The sequence below is a fragment of the Polypterus senegalus genome, chromosome 9 (assembly GCF_016835505.1).
Source record: "Polypterus senegalus isolate Bchr_013 chromosome 9, ASM1683550v1, whole genome shotgun sequence".
Lineage (NCBI taxonomy): Eukaryota > Metazoa > Chordata > Cladistia > Polypteriformes > Polypteridae > Polypterus > Polypterus senegalus.
In genome coordinates, this window is record NC_053162.1 from 428,039 (window position 1) to 449,083 (window position 21,045).

At 54.2% G+C, this 21,045-nt stretch overlaps 1 protein-coding gene across 4 annotated transcripts; it reads right to left on the reverse strand.

The window, feature by feature from the left end:
* Positions 1–838: 838 nt before the first annotated feature.
* Positions 839–17,367, reverse strand: LOC120535041 (kynurenine--oxoglutarate transaminase 1-like). 4 transcript variants are annotated; one of them, XM_039762552.1, is made up of 13 exons: positions 17,199–17,366; positions 14,515–14,573; positions 13,521–13,671; positions 12,321–12,470; positions 9,779–9,868; positions 8,564–8,689; positions 7,718–7,838; positions 7,029–7,105; positions 5,645–5,734; positions 3,995–4,181; positions 2,888–2,967; positions 2,036–2,122; positions 1,859–1,918 (listed from the first exon to the last, which is right to left on the reverse strand). In XM_039762552.1, exons 2-13 carry the CDS (start codon positions 14,565–14,567, stop codon positions 1,859–1,861), a joined length of 1,272 nt encoding a protein of 423 aa, XP_039618486.1. In that variant the 5' UTR covers positions 14,568–14,573; positions 17,199–17,366. The 4 variants fall into 4 exon arrangements, with proteins under 4 accessions (XP_039618488.1, XP_039618485.1, XP_039618487.1 ...); XM_039762554.1 differs by lacking the exon at positions 5,645–5,734 and having other exon boundaries at positions 839–1,918; positions 17,199–17,367; XM_039762551.1 differs by lacking the exon at positions 17,199–17,366 and having other exon boundaries at positions 839–1,918; positions 14,515–14,567.
* Positions 17,368–21,045: the final 3,678 nt, after the last annotated feature.

Here is a 21,045-nt window from a genome sequence, read left to right on the forward strand (position 1 = left end):
CACGGGTATCGCCCAAATCTCTTCGTTTTTTTTTGTTTTTACCCACAAGCCATCAGTTCAGCAGACCCTCTTTACTGCCATCCTGCCTTGTCTTTTTGTCAATCAGCTACGTAATAACTTACAGGAACACACGCTTCAATTCTGGACATAACAAGCTCATTGGAAAGGAGCAGCGATCTCCCAAACAGCCATTTAAAACAAGCAAATTGGTCCCAGTCTGGAGTCCTCGGGGGTCTCTTTGGGCTGGTGGTCTTCTCAAAGCATGAAGAGGAACGGGATCTGAGAAACGCAGGGGAGTCGAGGGGCTTGGGACTGCTTTTGTGCCCTCCTTTGCCCAAGGCCGGGCAGTCCGGTGGGCTACACATCTCGGCACTCTGGGGGTCACTCAATCAGATCTTGTCCAGCAGGGAGTGCCGTCTCCATAAACAGATGGCGTTCAATGCTGGCATCTGCACCAGGGGATGGTCATCTGCTTCAGAGCCACAGTGGTGACAAGCAGGAAAGAACTAGACCACTGGGAGAGACCCCCGGACCACTGGGAGAGACCCCCCAGACCACAGAGAAGGCAGCAGTCAGCCAAGGGGCTCTCGGTGGTCAGAGCCTGCACACGTCTGGGGGTGGACATCTATGGAGGACTGACTGTCGGGGGTCCCCAATGTCCCTCTGTGTGACTTCAAGGCCAGGCTCGAATTAGGTGACACACCCCCCCCGTATTCTAGAAATACCACTGCCAACAAAGCCATGTATTAAAAGACAAGAGGAGCCCACCGGAGACGCCGGGCAGAGTAGCGCCCTGAAATGTCAGCCCACCACGCCGTAAAACACCAAAGACACCCCGGCAGCTCTTCTTTTCATTTATTGCAGTTTATTGCCACTGAATTTCAAGCCCCTGATCATGGAGACCCTCGCTTATCTCATGCAATCACGCAAACCCAGAGAGACGAACGGGCAGACAGGCAGACAAACTCAACTTGGCCCCTTTGAGGACACGGCCATCGAAAGCCAGTCACGTGTGTGGCACCCGGGCAGAAGAATCTCCAGGGTCCTGTGACCTGCAGCATCGTCAGAGTGGGGGGTCTGAATTTCATCACAACGCCGTGGCCGCCGCCATTTTGTAAAGTTGGTCACCAAGATGTGTTGCTAGGGGGCGTCACCCGGACGTCGCGGGCTGATGATGTCACTGAGGAGTCCGACTGTCCTGACTCCACACACACACGGAGTGAGACAGGCAGATGGCGCTGGCGGGCCACAGCAGCTTAGTCCAATTTAAGGGCCCTGGCACCTAGCCTGGCACCGCTAGGCCTAATGCAGGAGTCTCTGCCCGGAGAAAGTGGACGATGACGATGGCAGGAGCTGAGCTGGGATTTGAACGCCACAACTTGTGCCTGCGACATTCTAGATTCCTACCCGGTGCCACATCAGCCCGGGTTCAACTTTGGGGGTCCAGGACCTGGCGGCTCAGTCGGGGAGGCACTTTGTCTAAAAGGCCCGTCACGTCTCTCCATCATTAGTGATTTGACAATTCGGCACAAATTAATAAATCAAGCACAGTGTCACTCGCTGGCACCGATGGCCCTTTGGAGTGTCGGGTGACAAGGCTGCAGGGCACACTTTACAGAAACAATGTGACACCGCTGCCATTCACCCATTAAATCAGACATGAGCAAGACACAGTGCCACGAGTGACCAGATTAGAGTGGTTGGCAAGTGTTCTTCATCATCATCATCATCATCATCATCATCACGGCAGCGTTAGTTCATCCTACACCACTACCTTAAAGAGTCCTGACACAGGAGGTCCAAGTGGGGCGCACATCGGACCTGGCATCATGCCGATGTTGGCACTCACACACGTGGCTCACTTTGTCAGGTGCCACTCCTTCAAGATCTTCTCAGCAGCTTCGAGAGTCGAGTCCTCCTGCGGGTTTAAATCAGAAAAGGCCTGAAGAAGAGGAGACTGGTGCCAACACACACACACACACGGTGCCCTTCACAGACCTGGCCACAGTGTAACAGAGAAAGTGCTCCCACTTACCTTCACATAGCAGAGGCGGACGTAGCTGGCAAAGTCCTTCCTGTGCCCGGGGCTGTAGAAAGCCGACACAGGAATGGTGGCCAGGCCCTTCGGAAGGAGAAATCGAGAGGGCAAGTCAGGGGCATGCAGCCACTCACAGGAGGGCATCGTCAACACTCATGGCCATTTCACATCATCGGCGGGCGCGTGGCGGGTGGTGAGTGGGACACCCCCCCCACTGGAGTTGGCACAGTGGCTTAAATTCCCAGCCTGAAGGCTGAGGGTCGCCGTGGGCACGTCTTTGCATGCGACTCTTGATGGCAGCGACAAACTGGCGTGCTGCTCATGTTGTGTCCCACCCAGCATGCACTGCAGCTCACAGGCAGGCGCCTCAATATCTTCATTCATATTGTGAAAGGAGCCACATGTCACCAAAACACTGAAAGACTTGACCCTATAAAGACCCCTTTATGGGGGGCCACCTTCACCACCCCACCCTGACTCTGCTGCGAAAATGCCCCGCCCACATGCTCCGCCCACTCCTCTATTACAAGTCTGCTCGCCCCCTGCTGTCCATCGAGGAGCTGATGATGGTGACATGAAAGTGACAACATCAGCTGGCATGGGACTTCACGGGATGAAGAGGACAACCGCCATCAGTGACCAAAGACAAGACAATGAAGTCAGGAGGAGTGCAGAGGTCTGAAAGGACGACGTGGGACCCTCGAACTCGGATGAGAAAGTGCACCGCGAGATGACCTTTCACCTCTAAGGACACGCCCACGCCAGGACAACCCTAGCAACAAGAATCGATGACCGCGCCGCGACCCAATCAAAGCCAGGAGAATTGAAAGCCCCGGCAGCCATACTGACCTTCGTCTTTATTAGCCACTTGGCAAAGCGATAGTCGTAGGGCTCCTCCTCATCATCAGCGGGGTCGGGAAGTTCTACATCTGCAAAACAAAAAGTCGGAAACGTTGTTAGGCCTGGCACTGCCCACTCTTTGACCGCTGGCCTCGTTCCTGCCCGACTGCTTAAACCGTTTTGATTTGATGGCAGTGTCACCTTCAGTGCCACTTACGCTTCTGCTGTCTTATCTGGGTTTGTCACACGATCACGTGGCACGACCACTCCACTTGTCACACCAACGTCACCCATGCGCTAGCAATGCGCCAGGCCTGTGCCAGTGGACCGACTCGCTCATTTGGACGTGGAGGCCATCGCTTCTGAGGTGGCGTCACTTCAGACATTTTGCTTTCTTTATTGGTCGCGCCTCCTTCTTGTCCTGCTCTGTTATTGATGGCCACGCTGCTTCTGTCGGCCTCTGCCACTCAGTGCAGTTTGAGGACACCCAGAGGGGTCTCACAGGGCACAGGGGCTCATCTGACAACTCGTGAGGCGCGGAACACGAAAGACTAGGAGAAGAAACAGCGGCCTGAACGCGAGGGTCTCGCAACCTAACCGAGTGCCAGGCTCTCTGCCCATCGAGGGCACACTTGCTACGCACACCTTGGGTTCTTCCTGCCGGTGGCACAGATAGCTTCACTTGATAGACGTGTCAACGCGGTGAGGATGGAGGAAGAGGAGGGCTTGTTCGGCTCCAGGCAGACCCCCCCATCTACCCACCAAGCACTAAACCTGCCCTGCCAGGGTCTTCATTGAGGTGACGTCACCGCACCCTCTCGGTAAACGAAGGCTGTAAGCTTCGACTACTTGACCTGTAAACACGTCACGGGTGCCCACCACAACTACCACTGCACAGAATGTCTCCTATGCCAGGCAGAGGGTGCCCTCTCTCTCTCTCTCACTGTCTCCCAGTGCAGCCTGGGTCGGTGGCACGTCAGTTTCGCCCCCATTTCTACAAATCACTCGCTGCCCCGACTGGAGTTACCCAATCCAATCAGCACCCACCGAACTGAAGGGTCAGCGTCAACGACGGACCACCGCCCCTCTGCCCAAGTAATGTAAAAAGTCAATTACTGAGAGCGGAGATATCAGCATTCAAGAAGTAGCCCCCCTCAGGGATGATGGGCCGCATGCCCACCGACAGCAGGCACTCCGCCAAGCGGTTGCGTTTCTCCTGAAGTTGCCGTGGTAACTGAAAGAAGTAGCTCTCTGGTCTTCCCAAGACGTCCAACTCCCTCTGAAATCCTCGGGCCACCGCTTCCTGCAGGAGGGTGAGAAGAACAAACACAACCCAAGTCAGCCGATTGGGGGTCTTGAGCTGATCGGGGGGTCCACACTACCACCACCTTTTCAGTTTTTAGCTTCTGAATAACCCCGACGAGGCAACCAATCAGCTCATTCCTCAACGTGACATCAAGTCATGTCTGAAGACCCCCCATTCAGCACACCTCCATGGGTCTTCGGTGGTCTTTAAGTTAAGAAAAACCTCCAAGTGTGAAATGGGCGCCAGTCTGTGTGCCACCGCTCCTCTCGTTACACACTGGGCTTTACGGTAACAGCTAGAGCCCACTGGCCCCCCGGAACTCAGTCCTCATTTCCATTCTGTTCTCCTCCTCGGTTGCCCCCCGTGGACCCTCCCTGGTGCTGCAGTGTCTTTTTGGGGACACAGAGACCCAAACTGCCCTCAGCACTTGAGGCTGCGACCGCCAAACACACAGCCGAGTACCACACAGCAAGTTAGCCTCCTTGGCGTGGACCCCCAGTGCCCCCCAATAAAGCCTGAATGACACGCAGGACAGACTTCTGCTGCCATCTAGTGGATGAGATACAATCACACTGCAAAAAAACGAAATCCTGCGTCCGGCCCCTCCATGGTAACTCATCAATATTCATGAGTGGGCGGAGCCTTCAACCAAAGCACACAATAGCGTGTAAAGGCACTTTTAGAACAAATGGAACCCGACACATCAGCTGAGCCGACGGTGTTAAGTCGCTTCCCTTGTGCCAGTCAGCTGGGCACACTGATTATGTTGGCCTTCTTTGTAAGTCGCTTTGGATAAAAGTGTCTGCCAAGCAAATAAATGTAAACGGGACAACAGTGTGAATCAGTCATCAGACACCAACGCAGACCGTATGACGGCATGGCCGTGATTTGCCTGGTGTGGCAGTATCAGCGTGGCAAAGGCGCATTCACAATACGGCAAATGTGGAAGTCACTCAGTCCACCATAACACAAGTGGCACGTCGATCTCACAGGTCAGGCACATGCAAGTACCACGAGCCCAAAGAAACTCATGTCAACTGTCCCCACTATGATGGCAGGCTGGGCACTGGTGACAAAACATGTGACACAAGGGCGCCGGTACTGCACTGGGCACTCGACAGGCCTGTCCTGTGACGGTCGGTGGCGCTGGTTTCTCTTACACACAAAGTCAGCATTTGGGGGTAAACATAATGCTAAGGGGGCTACGGCGCCAATGCTAGAGGGCATATCTAGACTTTGTCGTCTGTACTAAGCAGGAATTGGCCGGACTAACCTTTGTGCCCCCCAGTCAACCCAAAATGCCCACCCTTCAGCAGTAGGAGGGAAGCCAAAGTACATGAAGAGCAGATAGCGGCCAGGGTGGGATTTGAAGTTCAAGCCACCGCAAGGTCAATTAAGGAGTATTGGCATCAGAGCGACACACGGGCAGGACGCCCACGAGGGGCTGGCGGCCAGCGTACCTGAGCTGCAGTGGCCGTGTGATACACCGAGTTCTGGTGGACGGTCTGGAGGTGCTTCAGGATGTGATGAGGGCCGATGGCCCAGCCCACCTAACAAGCCGGGAGGAAGCAGACGTGTTAGTCAGACAGCCGCTCACAAACAATGCAGTCCCACCATAGACAATAGAAACGGGGGTCGGGGGGGGTGGGGCGAGTGACAGCTAAGCAGGGCACCAGAAGTGACCCGACCAATGGACGTCTCTTTGGTTCATCGCCAAGCACACGAGAAGATGGCAGTCCCAAGAAGAGGCTCCAAACTCACCTTAGAAGGACCATAAATGAAGGATGACGTCACTCAGTCAGTCAGTCAGTCAGTCCTGTGACGTGTGGCCGATGGCAGGTGACAAAAAGACAGATGAGCTCGTCCCATCATGCACTGTGGTACGGACATGTCAGCTGGTCACAGACAAGGAGCCCAAACCACTGAAAGTCACAGATGGGACCTTCAAGTGACAAGTAAGCCATGTGTTTGGTGACACCGAGTGGGGACTTAGAGGAAGTGCCACCAGCCAGGTGGCAATAAGAGTAATAACAACACATTTTATTTATATAGCGCCTTTCCTGTGCTTGAGGGGCTTGTCTGTCACACAAAGAATCAAAAGAATGTGGTGAGCCTCTTGGCTTCAAGGACCCCCTTAGTGAAGTGAATACGATTGTCAAAAACAGCTTAGGGGGTCTGGCCACCCTTGGTGAATTGTCACAACACACTGGCTCTGCCGATTCCTTTGAGAGGCCAGAAGACCCCATGCAGAGCTCCACACTTTCAACCCCTCGGCCGGCCATTTCCTCAAATGCCACTGGGGGTCCCGATGACCCCATTCTGCTGGCTTGGCATTTGAAGGCCTCCATTTTGTGCTGGCAGAGTTGGCCTCTAAAGGGTTACAATAAAATGGCAGTGCCTGCAGAGGGAATGCCACATGGGCAGTGCTGGCGGGAGCACCAGGAGTAGTTCAGGCTTTGAGCGCCACAACCCGCGGTGACCGCACTGGCCCTCCCAGGAGCCCCAGGTTTCTTGGGCACTTTGGATGTGGGCATCGCTCGCCTCTGCATTCACCAAACCCAGAGCTGTGTTGGTGTTGCCAGAGCCCATCCCAGAAGCGCCAGGTTCATGGCGGGTGCCACCTAGTCTAACTGGCATGCCTATGGCAAGAAATTAAAATTCTACAGAAAATCAATGGGGACTGGACTGGGAATTGGAGCAGCACCACCGTGGCACGGTGCCACTAGAAACGGTCAAAAGTGAACACTCGGGGCACACTGCTTAGCCATTTTGTTACACCTCGGAGATCACAAATCCTTAGCAGCAAGAAATGACAACCACAGCGCCCCAGCTCTCGCATCTCACCTTCCATCCTGTGGCACTGAAGGTCTTGCCAGCACTTCCAATGGTAACCGTCTGTGCCCACATGCCAGGGAAGCTAGCTGAAGCAGTAAAGGAAAAGAGAGGTCAGAAGAATGGCGCAGCCTGCATGCCAACCAAGTAAAGCACACAGAAACCCAACAGGTCTGCCACCATCACCATCACCATCATCAAGCAACGGAGTGAAGGGCGCCAGGTGACACTCTGATGGCCCTTGCTGGCAGAGTATCTCCATCCTGGAGGACAAAAGCACCAATCAGCACACAGACGTGGCCAGAGCCCACCTACCTGCCCGCACCGCTCTGATGGGTGACCGTGACAGCTCTATGTCACTAAGCTTACAAAATCGGTGGCAGTCATATTGTCACACGTCCAGCCACCTTGTGCAACATGGCACCGGCCAGGAATGGCGTGACACCTCCTCGAGTGTAATATAGTGCCTCTCACCGTTATCTCCTGTCGAGCCTTTCCTGTCTATCATGATAAGGAAGGAGCACACAGAGACGTAGTCATCTGTGCCCACGTCACCCTGTTGTCACCCTGCACGATAACCGATTCATTTAAAACAGTCCGTCACTGGAGCAGATGGCCGGTCGCCCCGAGGACCCCCTGTCATCGCCCAGCCGCCACTTCATTCTCGCCTCCTTGCATGAAAGGCGCCATACAAGTCTCACCTATCTTGACGTGCGCGTTGTCGTCAAACACGATCCACTCGTACACCTCGTCGCTGATGCACACCACGTCGTGTTTCAAGCACAGCTCGGCGATCACCTGCAGCTCCTCACGCTTAAACACCTGAGGGGACGAGACACACGAGTCAGGGAGGGTCACTCGCGGCCACCAGGGGGCAGCAGAGGGCACTGGGTACCCCATAGCTCAGCTGTGATGCCATTGGGACAGTAAAAATGCCCTCAGCTGGAGGAATCGGGCAGGGAGAGACCCGACAATGACGGGAGGGCGAGTGCCACACAGAGGCGCATTGCACCCGTTTTCAGAGAGCTGGCATCCTTGGGGCTGCAGTGGTCCTGTGTCTGTGTTCGAATCCCCTGCCCTCTCCATGTTTGTGCGTGTTGTCCTCCACCACCCAAACACAGGTCATTCTAAACTGGCACCGTGTAGGTGAGTGGCCCACTTCTGGTGGGCTGGCATCCCTTCTAATGTTGGCTCCTGCTTTGTACCTGATGCTGCTGGCACCTCCCCGACTTCCATACTGGCCTAAAGGATCTGAAACAGCCATGCGTTAGAATGTGATTGGCACTACCGTGGCTGTGGAGAGGTGCCCAGTGAGCGGGCACTCACCCAGAGCATCACCTTCTGAACAGGTGGACCCACCGCTGTGAATGATTCAAACTGAGCAGGCACAGGCTGGGCATTCTAAAATGATTCGGAGGGCAGCAGTAAGCGGTCCAAAGCGAGGAGGACGGACAAACTTGGACACACTGAGGACGAGTAAGGTGACAATGAGCCGGCCCCTCTGGACTGGACATCGGGGGGCTCTGCCTGCCCCCCCTCGGTCTTACCTTCCCTAAAGGATTGTTGGGGGTATTGAGGACGATGGCTTTGGTGCGCTCCGTGAACTTGCTGGCCAATTCATCAGGGTCCAGTGCCCAGTCCCCACTGGACAGCGCCGGCTTGTCTGGCGTACCCTGAGCCAAAACAAAGAGAAAGTCAGCGGGAGTTGTCGGAAACCCGGTGGTGCCAAGGGAGTGCCAGTGTCCAGGGAAGGCCTCACTGGCAGCACAATGGCACCATAGAAATCAAATACAGAGATTCATATACTAGATGAGGAAGGCGCTATATAATGTCTGTCACTCAATATAGTGCCCACCCCATCACCACTGGCAGTGCCATGCTTGTCTACCCTGGCACTGCAGAGTGTCGGGTGAGAATGCCAGTAACGCTACGACTACTAATAGACAGACAGAGAGAGACAGAGAGAGACAGAGTTCAAAGGCGCTATATAACAGAGAAATATGAAAGGCCAGCGTTAATCTATCACAGACAGGAAAGGCGCTATATTACACTCTAATGAAGTGCTCTCGGTTATCTTGGTGCCAAAGTAGCGATGCATTCATTTCATGTTGGGGGCACAAACTCTGCACATGTGACAACACAAGGACGATGGCCACTTCATGGAAATGACACATCAGAACAGGAGAGTAAGCACGTGGGAGAACGAGAAAGGCCATAAATGAATGAGACAGACAGACAGAAGGGTGTGAAAGACGCTATATAATATACCGATAGTGTAGCAGCGTGAAACGACGATGCCCGCCTGGTCACTAGAGGGCAGGCAGTCCTCCTCCTCTGGCCCGAGGACTGAGATGGGCACCACCTGAGATGAAAGGCACTATATTATCAAGAAGATATGACGAGGCACCATGTACTTGATATGTGAAAGGCACTATATAACAGGAGAAAGGCCAGGTGCCCAGTTGGTCACTGGAGGGGTGAGTCCTACTAGTGGCTGGACTTGGCAGTCTGAGCCCAGCGGTCCAAGTGAGGACCCCCGACTCGGAGGGACACCACGCAAGTGAATGTCTCGCTGGTGCCAGACAGACAGACAGACATGAAAGGCGCTATACAGTCCACTCAGAGAGATGACAGGGAGCTTGGAGGGACTTCTCACTCCTGGGACAGACGATGAAAGGATCAGTGTCCCTCCAGCCCCTCATTCCTAGAGACTCTGCCCACATGCCGCCACAGCGCTGGGCACAGGCCGACGGAACGCTTACCTTTGGTCTTAGGGGCACAAACACACAACTTCCCCCCGCCATCTTCACCATCGGCTCATAGCAGTCAAAGAAGGGTTCAATGATGATGACCTGTGGGCAGCAAAGCAAAAGGCACCTGAGCGGCCTGGCACTCCACACTCACCATTTGGGGTTTTCTTATGGCGGACCCTCTAAGGGTTTTTAATTATGAAACACCTTACAGCCTCTCAGCTCAGCAGCGGAGGTCCTCGACTGAATCTCGGGGCTGCCCACCCACTTGTGAAGAAACGTGCCAGCCTTGTGCCCGCAGACTCACTGCAGGGGTCTTGGGTGACAGGCAGCAGAGCCAACCTGGGAGTCGCCGTGTCAACACAGACAGGTGCCAGTGAACAGCAGACTATGGGGGGCTTACAGTGAACCCCCAGAGATGAACAGCCTGAAAGGTGAAGGAGAAACTCCCACAATGCACTGCAAGCATCTGGGCTTGGGAACTCACCCATCCTACCTTATGAACCCCAGTATGGCACTTATACCCGGGTGAGGGGGGCACAGAGGGTCACCTCCAGTGGTCCAAAGGTCTGCTCTGTTACCGGAGACCCCGCTGGCAGTGGGGCTTTTTGTTGGGGGGGTTTGTCAGCACCCAGACTGAAATCCTGAACTGGGGTATTCAAGACCCTGCGTAAACGGAGTGACCAGCTGTGACTCGTGTGGGGTCCCCAAGCCACTTGATGCACCACAGTACAGCTCCACAACACGGGTGCCACCAGGGGGAGCTCTAACTGTACAGCACCAGGCCTTTAGGACTTCACTTACTACGGGCCAGAGGTGGGACTCGCCCCCCATAAGCAAGTCTGAAGTCATCTTGGTGTCCCCGACAACATTCAGGACGTCGACTCGAGGCGAGGTGTGGCGAGGCGGGTCACCACTGTCTGCACTTAACTCTGGTCACGGGTGTGACGCGTGTCACATGTGGTAGAATCACCCACTGGTGGGATTTCACAACGTGGTGCTCCTCCTGCACTGAAGTCTGAGAGCGGGCACCATAAAATGAAAGGCGACACATCCACATCAACTCTTACTGCCAGGCTTGGCGTGTCACCTACCCAGACGCCAAAGCCTTTATTGTATGACGTGTTACAATACAGACATAAAGGACGCCATGTTGGGGTGTCATGGCTCTGCTGCCAGTCTGCAATCAGCAATCACACACCAACATGTCTGTCAAGGTGGCGCCAAGTGCCACACTGCCTCTGGCATTACATCCCAGTATCTGGCAAAGTGGGCAGAGATTCAAAAACCCTGCCCCCCGAAGTGCCCTTGTCCCCTTTCAAATCACAGCCCTCCAAAAGATCCACCCACATCCATCACTGCAATACACCTGGCATCTCAAAAATGTCATGCCAAGCGTGGACTTGAGTGCCCACTTTTGGCAGTGCTTAGACGTGTAATGTGTGCTTTATACTCTCACCTGAAAGATGCCACAGTACATTGGCAAGGCACAAGGGGACCGGGGGCGAGGTCTCCATGCTAGCCAAGGAGTCGATACCACCTGAACTCTGATGTCACTCCAATTACATCAAGCACATGAACGACTCACTGTCCTAATTCATGTGACTCGGGTGGCACAGTAAACACTGCAAGCTATGGAGGAGCCATTGGCACCAGCAGCCCTGCACAGCACTTGGGGACGTCACACACTGTGTACCGTGTCACAAAGCACGTCAGTCGCTGGTCACTTCATCCTCACGTAGCTCGAGGGTTCAGTGGAGTGGGCATTGGGCTCGTACCCGACATGATCAGTGGGCAACTCAAACTGGCACGGGACCGTGTTGGGGGGGACCACATCTGGGGGTCACCTCTCCAGCAAGCATCCCTGTCTTTATGAACCTTGAAATAACAAAGTCTGAGGATGTTGTGACATGTCGGCGATTTCTGACCCTCCGATCGGATGTTGCTGTGCCCTCCGTCAGGCTGGTTAGTCACGATGCCATGGGCACACAAGGAGTGCTCAGAGTATCTTATTGGAATTGAGGCGCCATGATGCAAGACTTTGTGAGCCACTTGTGGTTTTATTTTTGAAAGGCGCTATAATTAAGACTCGAGTGCAGTCATGTGACTCAAGTCACCCACCTCTGCCATGGGCCACCCAGAGGAGCAAAGCAGGGCGCTATATACAAGTTAAGGGGTCCGTTTAGCTCAGGGTGGGCTCGACATGTAGGAGGGTGATGAGCCACAGAGGAGCTTTGGGTGGGCATGTGGCGCCTCAGTGCTCTCTCAGTAAGCCTTGGGGGGCTTTGAACCCTTGTCACTTAACCCTTTGTGTGCCCCCCTCAGTAAAACTCCCAGTGTTCACTCAGCAGAGACCCCTCTACTGTCCACATCAGACATCACCTTCCTTCTGTTTCAGTGGACTTACAGGGTGGTCAGTGGGAGGGCAGCGATCGGGGCACGGCCACCAAATACTGAAATGGCACGCGAGGAGGCGCAGACTGGATGTCATTGGTGAGCAGGTGGGACACAAAGGACGCATACCCCCCACCCCTTTGAACCCGAGTCCCCATACCTCATCTCCTTCATCCACCAGCGCCTGAAAGGCCGTGAAGAGAGCCTGAGTGGCACCCACGGTCACCAGGATGTCACCAAACGGGTCAATGCTCTGACCAAGGAGCTGCCCATACAGCTTGGCTAGGATCTTCACCAAGTTGGGATGGCCCTGTGGACACAAGACAAGAAAGAAAGAAAGAGTCACCCTGGGGGGGTTCATGGTCAGGGGGAGGCCATGTGGCAGTTCACTCCACAAAGTCCTCGCTTTCAGTGCCAACTGCGTCCTGTTTTATCAACTTAGGGACGTCACCTTAAAAGGTGTCAAGACTGTCACAAGAGTCTAGTCGAGACCTCAGGGACTTACACCGATAAGCCAACATTAAAACCACTGCCAGGTAAAGTGGCCGACACTGATGACCTTGTCACAATGGCACCTGCCCAGGCCAGATCTTGAAGGGGACATGTTGGGCAAGCATAAAGATCTGAGCCACAGTGACGAAGGACAAATTGGGACAGCTAGACGACTGGGTCTTGGGCAGTCATCGGTACCAACTAAAAGTGGTGAGCCAGTGGAAGTGTCATGGGTGCCAAGGCTCACTGATGCCCATCTAGTCAGGTCCCACAGAAGAGCCACAGGTGGTGAAAGGTGCCGGAACATTCAGTGCCATGTAGGTGCAGTCCAGTCAGAGTGCATGGTGAAGACATGACAGCAGGATGCATTGTGGGAAGGGGGAAGCCAGAGGAGGAGGCAGAGTGAGGCTCTGGGCAATGTGCTGCTGGGAGACCCTGGGTCCTGGCGCTCATGTGGAGGTCACTTTGGCACATACCGTCGACCTGGGGATTGTAGGCCACGTACACCAATTCATGGCATTGGCACTCTGTGGTGACAGTGGCCTCTTTCAGCAGGAGGCTGTGCCCTGTCACCCTGCACTTACAGCTCAGGAGAGGTGAGGAAGGTGACAAAGAGTTCAGGGCCTCCAAATTCCTGTGACCTCCACCTGACAAGTCCGAGCCATGGAGGGCCCACCTCGGAGCTCACAGGGCCTGAAGGATCTGCTGCCAACGTCTTGGTGCCAGAGACCACAGGGCACCTTCAGGGGTCTTCAACACGACATTAGGCGGGTGCTTTTAACATTGTGGCCGACTGGCATACGGGTCACCCTCACGGTACATCTGTAACAAGCAGGGCGCTATATAAAAGTCAAGCGGTCTGACTTACAAAAGCCCGGGTGTACTGGTGCATCAGACAGTCTTCTCCTGAGACGACGTCACTGAAGGCCTGCCTGACGAAGTCCGGGGGAGAGAAGTTGGGGAAGCCTTGTCCGAGATTGACCGGCTTATAGTCGGCGGCCATCTTAGTGAACTCCAACCTGGAAAGGACAAGAGGAAGAAGAGGCGGAGTCAAACGCTGAGGCAGAGGCCAATCACAGTCTAAGAACGGACAGGCATGGCCCATGTGACGGGACCAGGCACAGAGTCACCTGCTGTCACCTGCTGCTCAGTATGTGACTCCAGCACAGCGGCCCACAGAGGGTCAGTTAACCACAGAGGACCACGGGTATATAGTGCCTTTCAACAAGCTGCCCACTTTACTACAGGCTTACATACTGTAAGAGGGCACGGACTGGCTGGCACTCTGCCTGGCGCTCTGGATGGGATGGACGGTTCTTAATCAGCAGGGCAGACTTTATAATGGAGGACTTGAAGCAACCCGGGCCATACTGTAGGCGGCAGAATCCCAGACACACACCCACAGAGCATCATGGGAGTCGTAGTCCTGCTGGGTCGTCCTGCTGGGTTTATTTCTCTGCTTGACGCTCTTATTCAAGATGGCGTACAACATTTGGGGTACAACTGGCTTCAGGTTATTCCGACTTTGCTTGGGGTCACGGGGTCAGTGGTGGGATTTGGACCCACAACCTCAGAGTTAACCACTATGCCAGCAGGGGGCGCTGTGGGAGCAGTAGTTCTTGTTTTTAGGAGGTTTAAGTGTTTCCTGGGTGCTAAATGGTGGGCCTGGACGTATTTCGGGGTCCGGCATAAGGTGGGCTGCTGGACTCTTTATGGCGGAGGAGCCAGTATGAGGGCTTCCTGTTAATGATATGAAGGTGTGTCAGGGCTTGGGGCTCAGGTACGCCCCCCGCAGGTCACACTGCTCACTCACACACACGGCGGCCCCTTCACAGCAAAGACACGGCAGCTTGGGGGCTTACCAGATGTTCTTTTCCACTCCTTGGATTCGGCGAGCAGGCCGCTTGTGTGACATCCTAAGCTTGAATAAAAAATGAAAAGAAATTCAATCAATTAATCAATCAATCCAGAAAATAAACTGAAGAGCCTGGTGACAAGTTCACAACCACTAGGGGGCACCCCGTCCGGCGAGTCTTCAACTGTGTTTTTTATAGCGCCTTTCACAGCGCGCATCAGCACAGATAGATACAAACTCGAGCAGTCAGACGTTTGTTTTATATAGCGCCTCGCCACACAGCATTAAAATCACAAGTGGCCACCGGAGGCACCGCTGAGCTCACCCAGCAAAGGGAAAGGAGGCGGGGCTTCAGGTGGACCCCCACTGCGCCTTCACAATCTGCTCACCGTAACGTCTGAGTATGTGTGGCTTTAAACCGAGTGCCTTATGGGGGAGCTGAGGGAGTGGCACAGCGGGCAGCTGGCACATGAGCTGGCAGATTATTAACATTCCAATGCACAGGGTGAGTGGAGGTCGGGGCCAGAGGAGGATTCTGGGACATATGCAGAGGAGACAGAGACAAAGAGAAAATGTTAAAGCGGGTCTTTGTTTCCGGATTTAAACTCAGATACACTAACCAGTGTGTACCCACTGGCATGAAGAAGTGAAATGGAGGTCTGGGGGCTGCGAGAAGGTCAACTGGCAAACTGAACCCGCCGACCATGGGGACCTGACTGACCTCACATGAAGCAGCCAGCAAGTCGCCGTAAATTCAACAGAAACTGAAGGAGACGCCTGCGCCATCCACAGAGCGCCACACACATGCGCCAAGCATCACCTGGCTTAAGATGGCACAGACTGCCATGATGAGTGGCTGATGTGAAGCTTGTGCTGTGACCCCAACTGGCGTCATTCAGGTGGCGGTGTGACCCCGAGGCCAGTCGTTCAGGTGACACGTCCGCCAATCCCAGCAGGGACACCTCGTGAGCGGAGCGGCCTGAAGCCCCTGGTAAGGAGTTGGAGTCGAGACCGCCGGCCTCGGGCAGCGTTGAGGTGTTCATGCGTCGTACCTGAGGGTTAAACAGGTAAGCACCGGGGGTCAAAGGTGCGAATCGAGGCCAACAGTTTGGGCATGCCTGCCTTGTCCACCACACAACCTTGGCACCCGCTGCCAGACAACTCCAAATACGTCACACGGGGGGCAGAGAGTTGGCCTCCGTGATCAGGCCCACACGTCCCCCTCTCGGCCCCCTCGTGTTTGTCACCAAGCAACGCTCGATGGACCGACGGCCATTTTCAGGGGCGAGGACTGCTTGACCTTCAGAGGGATTCACTTTTCAATGGGGAGAGGCAGAGGCACCGCCATCAAAGGACACGTCTGGAATGTCCCCAAAGACCAGTGGCACCTAAGTGGGCGAGCCACCTCGACGGTCCACTACTACTGCTGGACTTCAATTAAAATCCAAAAACACAAACCAAACTGCCCACCCTGCGTGTTTCTGGGGGGCACATCCACAGCCCTGGACACGGCACATGAGGCACCGCCATCTTAAATGGGCAGGACACGATGACCTCAAGTGTCAAACCATGGGCCACAATCACGTCTCTGAATCATTAAAACACCCCTCGTGAAAGGCGCTATATAAACAGACCGGACAGACCACCCCACTGCCAGTCACAGTAGAAGAATACCAAGGGCACCTCACGGCCAGTGTCCCGTCAGGCAGAATCAACGACGACATGGGAGCAGACGGCCATCCCCGGAGCCGAGGGACGGTGCCCTCTGTAGTTATGTGACGGCCACCTCAGGTGAGGAAAGGAAGAACGAGGCGAGTTAATGAGAAACAAAAAGGACTCAAAGTCCAGGCACACGAGCACCGCCATCCTTTACTTTGGCTGGGCCGTGACCCTGTCGTCAGGATATAGCGGGTTGGTTAATGGACGGATGATTTAACTGCTGCCACACGGGCACACGGAGAGGCCAACCACCGCGCCATACATTTGAAACGGCCTCCTTGGCGAGACACAGTGCGGTTCAAATCCCACTGCTGACACCACAGTGTGACCCTGGGCAGGTCACCTCCCCTGCCTGTGCTCTGATTGGTCAAACACGCTGTCTGTCACCTTGGATAATCAAGTATTTACTTATATGAAATCACACGACGCCTGGCACCTGCCGATTTGCTCTTTTTGTGTTCGCCAACTGAAAAGACACCTCAGTTTATTTGCCGTATTGTGCAGGACGCCGCATCTCAGCTGACATCTCCAACTTTCCACGGTAACGTCCCTGGTGACATCAAAGGTCTGCCGGCTGGTCGCCAGCTCAAATTGCTGAACTTCTCGCCTCGGCCGCCACCGACTACTTCTCTCTTCTCACTGAGTGCACGTTCACCCGCGCCGCCTCTTTCTGATCGTCCGGTTGGCTGTCTGGTCGACGGTTTTCAGAGCCCCTCGACACCGAGACGTCACAGGCCACTTTAAAAGAGGCGTCTATCTGGGGACCTGCTGCGGTTGTCCACACGCGCCCTCGACACCGCCGCTCTCGCTCTCTCACACACTCTCACACACACACACACACACACACACTGCCGGCGGCTGAGCTGATGGACTTCAGCGGGCAGGAGATCGCGACTCGGCGTGACTTCGTAAAAAAGACCAAGTGAGCGTGAACGTTAGCCGAGGGCACAGAGTTGGCCGCCGCTCACTTACCTGCCGTAAAGTCGGCCTGTTAAATAAACCACCGAAAGCGCGACAGTGGCGGCCCTCGAGCGAACAGCCTCCTCAAATGTCACAAAGCCACTGCTGGAGTCGAGGAGTCCGCCGTAGTGACAAGCGCAGCGAACGTCAGAGGCTGGGCCATGTGGACACGCCCCCGACCTGCCAGGCACGCCCTCGTGCGCTGACGTACGGAGTTACGACAGGCCGCTACCGTAAAGACCCGCGCAGAGCGCCCGCTGATTCGACCTGTGAAGAGACTCGTTGATTTGCTTAGCAGGTGTTTTTATCCAAAGCGACTTCCTAAGGAGGTTAACATAATCGAGTAAAGGGGATTCATTTGGGAACAAGAGTGAACTTGGGGTGATCATCGACTCTGACGTAAACTTCACACATCGAGCGGATTACGAGGACGCCGTCGTCCCCTTTACGGAGTGTGGCCAGCGTTAGATCCCTTATAGTTGACGCTGTTTGTTTTTAGCTGACTGGATTACCGTAATGAAGGACAGGAGAGACAACAATCAACAGAAGGCAGCAGGCAGAACATGAAAACCTGAGCCCACCACTGCGGTCTCAGCGTCCTTCAACTGGTTACCCGTCTCATTCACAATGGACTTTAAAATACAACTCATCTATAATAATAAAAGGCAAAGTCCTCACTGACTGACTGACTGACCGACTGACCGACTGACTGACTGACCAACCAACTGACTGACTGACCGACTCACTGACTGACCGACTGACTGACTGACCGACTGACCGACTCACTGATTGACCGACTGACTGACCGACTGACCAACCAACTGACTGACTGACTGACCAACTGACCGACTCACTGACTAACTGACTGACTGACCGACCGACTGACTGACCGACTGACCGACTGACTGACTCGCTGACTGACTCACTGACTGACCGACTGACTGACCAACTAACTGACTGACTGACTGACCGACCGACCGACTGACCGACCGACTGACTGACCGACTCACTGACTGACTGACCGACTGACCCGTCACTAATTCTCCAATTCCCGTGTAGGTAGAAGGCTGACACTTCGTAGCCTCATTCCTTACAGCGTCCTTACAAAAGTTAAGCAGGTTTCATTTTGAAATTCTACTCGTGACGGTCATAACTGAATCTACTTCTGTACATACACACGGCCATAGCCTGCAGCTCGGTCGCCGTGTGAGGCGGAGTTACGTCCCTCATCACCACGCCTCCCACGTAATTGAGTGCCTGCCCATATAAGGCCGTCCGTCAGCAGCAATCCAATAGAAACTCTGCCACTAAATATTGGCGGTGAAGGACTGCGCTTATGCAGACGAAGATGAGAAGGTCAGGGTGGTGTTTGGCACAAACTCAGCTAACCTGCGAGATACAACTTTGAAGTGGCGGGTCTGAGCTGACATTAAATATTCGCGGTGAAGGACTGCGCTTATGCAGACGAATAGAAAGCAAATGTTACGTTATTTCTAAAATGTTTCCTCTTCTTTAGCACACGTCTTCTCCGCTGTGAAGCTCAGGTGTTTTGCTAGTGGTTTATAAAGCCTTAAATCTTCTGCGCCGTCCTAATTTATGGAATGGCTGTCCCCTACATTTGTGTGACTTGGGGGTCCCATGCTCATCTATTTATTTCAATATATATGTAAAGTCTGCCGTCTGTCTGTCTGTCTGCTTTTCATGGATTTCGATGGTTGATTTTGCGACTTCTCTCATTGCACTGACTCTCAGAGCTCGTCTGCATCACCGATTTATTCACACGAATCTGAGAGAGAGGCTGTGGGCCGAGGCCGTCCTCTGTTGGAGTCGCTGTGCCTCGCGCCACCTGTTGGAGCGCACCTCGCCTCTGCCGGTTTGTTCAGCAGACGTGATCATCTGCAGATTGTTAATAACGTTTTTGAGAGTCCGATCAGAGCTACGTGTGTTTTAGAGGGTAGCTGCTGATTGGCACAGATATCGCGCCCATGTGCTCTTCTCCCGTCAGAGCTGAACATGACACTCTGTGCCACTGCAGGCCCCCAACTTGAGTTGACTTGACTCGCTACTACGTGGGCGGAGCTAGTTTAGGATAAAGTGTTTTGATTGGCCTTCCCTATTGAAATTTAGCACCCATCTTAGAAGTATAAAAAGGTGACTAAATGCCAGGCGGGCATATCAGGAAAGCAGACAAAGGTCAAGTGAAGAGCAGAGCCAAGAATGTGGCAGCGGCAGGCTGATGTCCCGCACCAAATGTGTGACTACGAGGTGAGCTGAAGTCCTGGGATTAGTTGTCACAGAGTCACAGAGTCAAGGCTGGTGACATCTAAACTCAGAGCCACTGAACCACAGGGACGTGATGGAGAGGCAGTGCCAGTCTGAAATGTGTGCACTGACCGGCGGGCACTGTGCGTCAGCTCAGCAGCTTATTACGTGGACACCTTGTCATTCACTTGGGTGGCCAGACTGCTGTGACAGCCGCTGCCTCCTCGGCTCAGTGTCACCGGGGTATCAAGTGACGCAGACGGCCAGGCTTCTCACCGCCGGACGTTTCTGTTTTTAATTAAGACGTTCATTTGTGACACATCCCAAGTCGTAACCAGCCATTATCCAACCCGCTATATCCTAACTACAGGGTCACGGGGGTCTGCTGGAGCCAATCCCAGCCAGCACAGGGCACAAGGCAGGAAACAAACCCCGGGCAGGGTGCCAGCCCACCGCAGGGCACCCACACACACACCAAGCACAATGTAGGACCACCAATGCACCTGACCTGCATGTCTTTGGACTGTGGGAGGAAACCCACGCAGACACGGAGAGGACATGCAAACTCCACGCAGGGTGGGAGGACCCGGGAAGCGAACCCTTAAGGGTCTCCTAACTGCGAGGCAGCAGCGCTACCCACTGCGCCACCGTGCCACCCACTGTTGTAACCCGAGCTCTTCAAATGGAGGTCAGGCCTAAAAGCAGCGGTGAGGGGGCCGTTATGCCCCTGAAGTCTGGAGGGCTTTACCTGTAGAAACTCAGCCCCCTCGTTGGCACATTTCAGTTGTATCTGACTGTCACATTCTTCAGGTGTCCGCACTGGGCACTCGTCTCTGCTGTCTTCTCAGCTCTCCACCATGCGGCCCCCCAAGATGACGGAGTGAAGGCTGGGCGTCTCGACTGTCCACGAGAGGAGCTTCATTCATCAAATCCCACCACGTGAAGCGTGGAAACGAAGAGCATTTGAAGCCTAAGGGTGGCGTTTACTTCTAATGCCCTCGCTCTTTCAATGTCTGCCAATCACTGCGATTTCTCTACTTAGTTGCGTCTCCGCTCCATAGGCGACATCTTCATAATCTGGACTGCCATGAGGAGGAGATCCTCCATTTTCAGAATGAGTCGAATTCTCTGAGTTACCCAAAAACAGAAGGCGGCTTCCTTGACACCACCCTAGTTCAACTGAAAGACAACACCCTGGTAACAAGCCAGCAGACAGACGGACCACCCTGAGAAGTGACAGATCCACCCCAAGCGTGTAAAGCGCTCCATTGTTTTCAGCCAAGCAGTACGTGACAATCGTATCTGCTCAGACCCGACAGACCAGGAGCTCAGAGAAGATGTCATCAGACGAGGTGATACCCCAAAGCAACAGACCCCCAAATAAGAAGATACCCAGAGACCACCTTCTGGAATATAAAAACAAAGACAACAAGAACCGCAGCCCCCTTGCTGTCAACTACAGCCCACATCTTGAAACCCTTTGAAAAATGATAAAAGAACTTCAGCCAACGCTAAACTCGAGGCTCCGCTTCCTTCAGCTGAACACTTCAGAAACAGAAGCCATCTTAGTTGGCACACCGCGCCATCTCAGTTCTTC

What these genes read in the sequence shown, in the direction of transcription:
- LOC120535041 (XM_039762551.1), bottom strand. Translation starts at nt 14,567, where the DNA reads ATGTCACACAAGCGGCCTGCTCGCCGAATCCAAGGAGTGGAAAAGAAC. An exon ending in TTGTGCCCCTAAGACCAAAG is followed by an intron (nt 8,690 to 9,778) that starts GTAAGCGTTCCG and finishes GTTTTGGCTCAG; the next exon opens with GGTACGCCAGACAAGCCGGC. An exon ending in ACACGGCCACTGCAGCTCAG is followed by an intron (nt 4,182 to 5,644) that starts GTACGCTGGCCG and finishes ACCCTCCTGCAG; the next exon opens with GAAGCGGTGGCCCGAGGATT.